Source organism: Natrix helvetica, assembly GCF_964273705.1.
Source record: "Natrix helvetica genome assembly, chromosome: Z".
NCBI classification, from domain to species: Eukaryota; Metazoa; Chordata; class Lepidosauria; order Squamata; family Natricidae; genus Natrix; species Natrix helvetica.
This window is the reverse complement of record NC_138554.1, coordinates 5,735,534-5,738,972: the sequence shown is the minus strand read 5'-3', so window position 1 is coordinate 5,738,972 and position 3,439 is coordinate 5,735,534. Positions and strand designations below refer to the sequence as shown.

General features: G+C 39.3%; 1 protein-coding gene across 1 annotated transcript in view; it reads right to left on the bottom strand.

The window, feature by feature from the left end:
* Window positions 1–367: 367 nt before the first annotated feature.
* LOC309401202 (vomeronasal type-2 receptor 26-like) overlaps window positions 368–3,439 on the bottom strand; it is a gene marked incomplete at both ends in the record, with an annotated part of 7,538 nt that continues 4,466 nt past the window's right edge. The window contains 2 exons of the mRNA XM_081970264.1: window positions 368–1,266; window positions 1,403–1,529. Of these exons, the coding sequence (XP_081826390.1) occupies window positions 368–1,266; window positions 1,403–1,529 (1,026 nt within the window). The remainder of the gene's footprint in view (window positions 1,267–1,402; window positions 1,530–3,439) is intronic.

The window sequence follows — 3,439 nt, the reverse complement described above, 5'->3', positions numbered from 1 at the left end:
GTGTCAATTTCAGATGTCATTTTGGTGTTCCCCAGTGTTCCCCAGTAAAAAAATTGTAGGAGGGGAGATTAATATCAGACAGAAATAAACAGCTCGAAACATCAAGGTTCAAATAATATAATTTATTACTTAAAGTCTATGCAGAGGAATATACTTAAATAATCCTCATGCTTTTCTAAAATGTAGTTAAGCTTTTTGAAATGAGCAATCATAATAAATCTAAATAATCATAAACATCCTACACAAATCTTTCTTTGACAGAAATAAAAACGTCTATGTCCCAATCACGAATACTTTTCATATAGACAACAGTCATTCTAGTAATTTTTTCAATAATTCCTCTGAGCCAGAAAAATCCCAGGATGTGCTAATTTCTCTTTGTGAGTTGCTCCCTCTGGTTGAGGTCAGGCCGCAAAACAATGATGTAGCATTTTGGGAGGAATATGCATCCCAGTAATGCAGCGCTGGAGGCCAAGATGGAGAAGACCTCCACAGCTACCATGGCTTTTCCTTTTGTGCTCAGATAGGCTGGAAAGAAGGAGATCCACACACTGCAGAAGGCCAACATGCTGAAGGTGATGAACTTGGCTTCGTTAAAGCTGTCGGGTAATTTACGGGCAAGGAAAGCCACAATGAAGCTCGCAATGGCCAAGATACCCATGTAGCCCAAGACACAGTAGAAGAAGGAAGCTGATCCCTCATTGCATTGTAAAATCATTTGTTTGAGCTCTGATTTCATGTCCAACTCAGGGAATGGGGGAGATGTTGACAACCAAAGAATACAAATACATACTTGTAATAAGGAACAGGAAAGGACAATAGAAAAAGGCAATCTTTTCCCCACCCATCTCCTCATCTGAGATCCCGGTTTAGTGGCCATGAAAGCCACAACCACAGTGATGGTTTTGGCCAGTACACTAGAAATGGCCACTGAAAAGGTGATGCCAAAAGTTGGTTGTCGGAAAAGGCAGGTCACTTTGCCAGGCTGGCTGAGGAAGAACAAAGCGGAGAGAAAACAGAGCAGAAGAGAGACAAGGAGGGTGTAGGTGAGGGACCGGTTGTTGGCTTTGGCAATGGGAGTATCCCGGTGCTTAATAAAGGTTCCTAGTACCCAAGAGGTCAAGAAGAAGAAACCAAGAGCTGCTGAGGCTAAACCAATTCCTAAGGTTTCTTCAAAAGTTAGAAAGACCAGCAGTTTCAGTATACATCCATTCTTTCCTTTATTTGGATAGTGATCTGGTGAACATTCAAAACAGTCATCCATATCTGGAAGGAAAACCAAGGATATTTTTTCATCTAGGCATTCCATATTATTGAAAATCACCTTATTAATTTTATTCATCCAAATAGTTTATTAATGTTTGCTTAAGTCTCATAAAAATTGGTAGAATTCCTACCCTACCATTTTGATTTGAAATCTTCCCTTCTGGGCATGGAACACAATCATAGCAGCAGAACTGTTTTCCCTCAATCCCTTTCTTCCAGGATCCAGGGAAACAAGGGTCATTGCATCGAGAAAGTGGAAGAACCTGATGATAAAGATAAAATATTTTGAAATTGGAGATACTTAAAACAGTTTGTATCTCCTTTATGGAGGAGAATTACTTTTGACCTCCCAAAGGGGTCTGATTTTATCAGTAAATAAAATCAGCACATGTTGACAATCTTTTGTAAATGCAAACCAAATATGCAAACAATACTTTTACACTGTAATAAATCATTTTTTTTTCAATTCAATGAATGCTTGATCATCAACAGCATTTGAAAAGACTATCTTTTCATTTCTTTTAAAAATGAGAAATCAGATTTTGAAAGAGATTAGGCTCCAAATGGAATCATCATGGATTAAGGTGTGGCTGATTCAATCATTAAAAGCTGGGTTCCAGACAATCGCATCTTCATCAATCCATAAGTCCTTCCCTTTTGAACCCTTTAGATCCAGCTTTCCAACTCTAACTCTCTGAAATGATCTATTTGGAAAAGTGATCAAGTTGGTGATGTCGAATCCCCCTGTTGCTTCCCCTTTCTCATTCAGGAACACTCTCTCCCCGGCTGAATTGTTAAAAGAAATGCCTGGAAGAAATGAAAGGAGCTACTTGGAAGGGAATAAAAGAGAAAGGGTATTGAAAATGTAATAACGTAGAAGAGAACATTATATTCAATGTTTTCATCATTCTTTGCATGCCAATAACAATAATTATGTATGTAAAAAATTATAATGATATTTTATGGAAACATACAAGTCCACTATTTGATTAATTGTATCTTAATTTAAAGAAAGGTAAGAATGCATTGAAGGTCAATAAAAATAGGCTTTAGGCTATATGTAACTTCCTTCAATTATGATCGGGTTCCCTATTTAAACAACTAATTCTAGATATATCATATCTAATGTGTCCTCTTTGATACAAAGCTGTTCTGAGCCCCCTCTTCCCCCACAATCACAGACACACTCCGAGCCAAAGATACTTCACGAGGTTTATTGCACAGACAGGCAGATCCTTGGCAGCAATCCAACACAACTCGACCTTCAGAACCCTCTGGCACTGACACGCAATAGCAGCTATCCAGCCTGCCACGCTCACAAGACTGTATTCCCACAATAGTTCCTGCGTTGACTTCTGCAAAGGGCATGTGCACAAGCAGTCCTTTTATAGTCTGGAGAGGAGTCTAATTATCAGCAGCTGAGAGCAATTACCTCCTGTAACTGCGCAATTGCTCCTTACACCTGTTAGCGTGCCGGTAACGAGCATCTAACAACTCACTGCAGATGTCTGACTCACTGTCCCATGACTCCTCCCCACTGCTCCAAGGCATGACATCAGGAGCCCCCTTCCTTTGGCTTTCACCACTGCTCCATGCCTCAGGTGCTTCCTGGTGGCCGACCAGCCTCTCTGATCCCTGCTCAGAGTCGGAACCCTGCCCAGGGTCCTCCACATCCTCCAGAGCCGACTCATAGGGACCCTTACTGTCGGAGTCTGGTGGCAGATCCAACGGCTCCTGCTGGGCCACAACACAAAGCTATTCAATAATTTGAGATCTGACTAATTTCCCTTAGCAAAATTTTAGAAACTAAGACTCAATATTCTTTGATAGATAGATTAGTTTTGGAGATTATGGTAAATGTACATTTGTTTCATACTATGGATGCCACATGTAAAAAGGATCACTTTTATTTTATTCCCCTAAAAGTCTTACAAAGACAGAAAGTTCAGTTTGTTAGAGAGGAATATTTCAAGAGAGGCGCAGAAAGGTCTTGGAGAGTTGATAATTGTTGGAGGAGATGATGAAAAATAATCTAAATTTTATCATTTTTTATCATTTTAACTATTTCTTACTCTGTAAGCTGAGATGATTTATTAAATAACTCCTGCCAACATGATAAGTTATTGAGTAGTTTCTTGATTAATAGAATCTATCTATATGTAAGCCAAATACC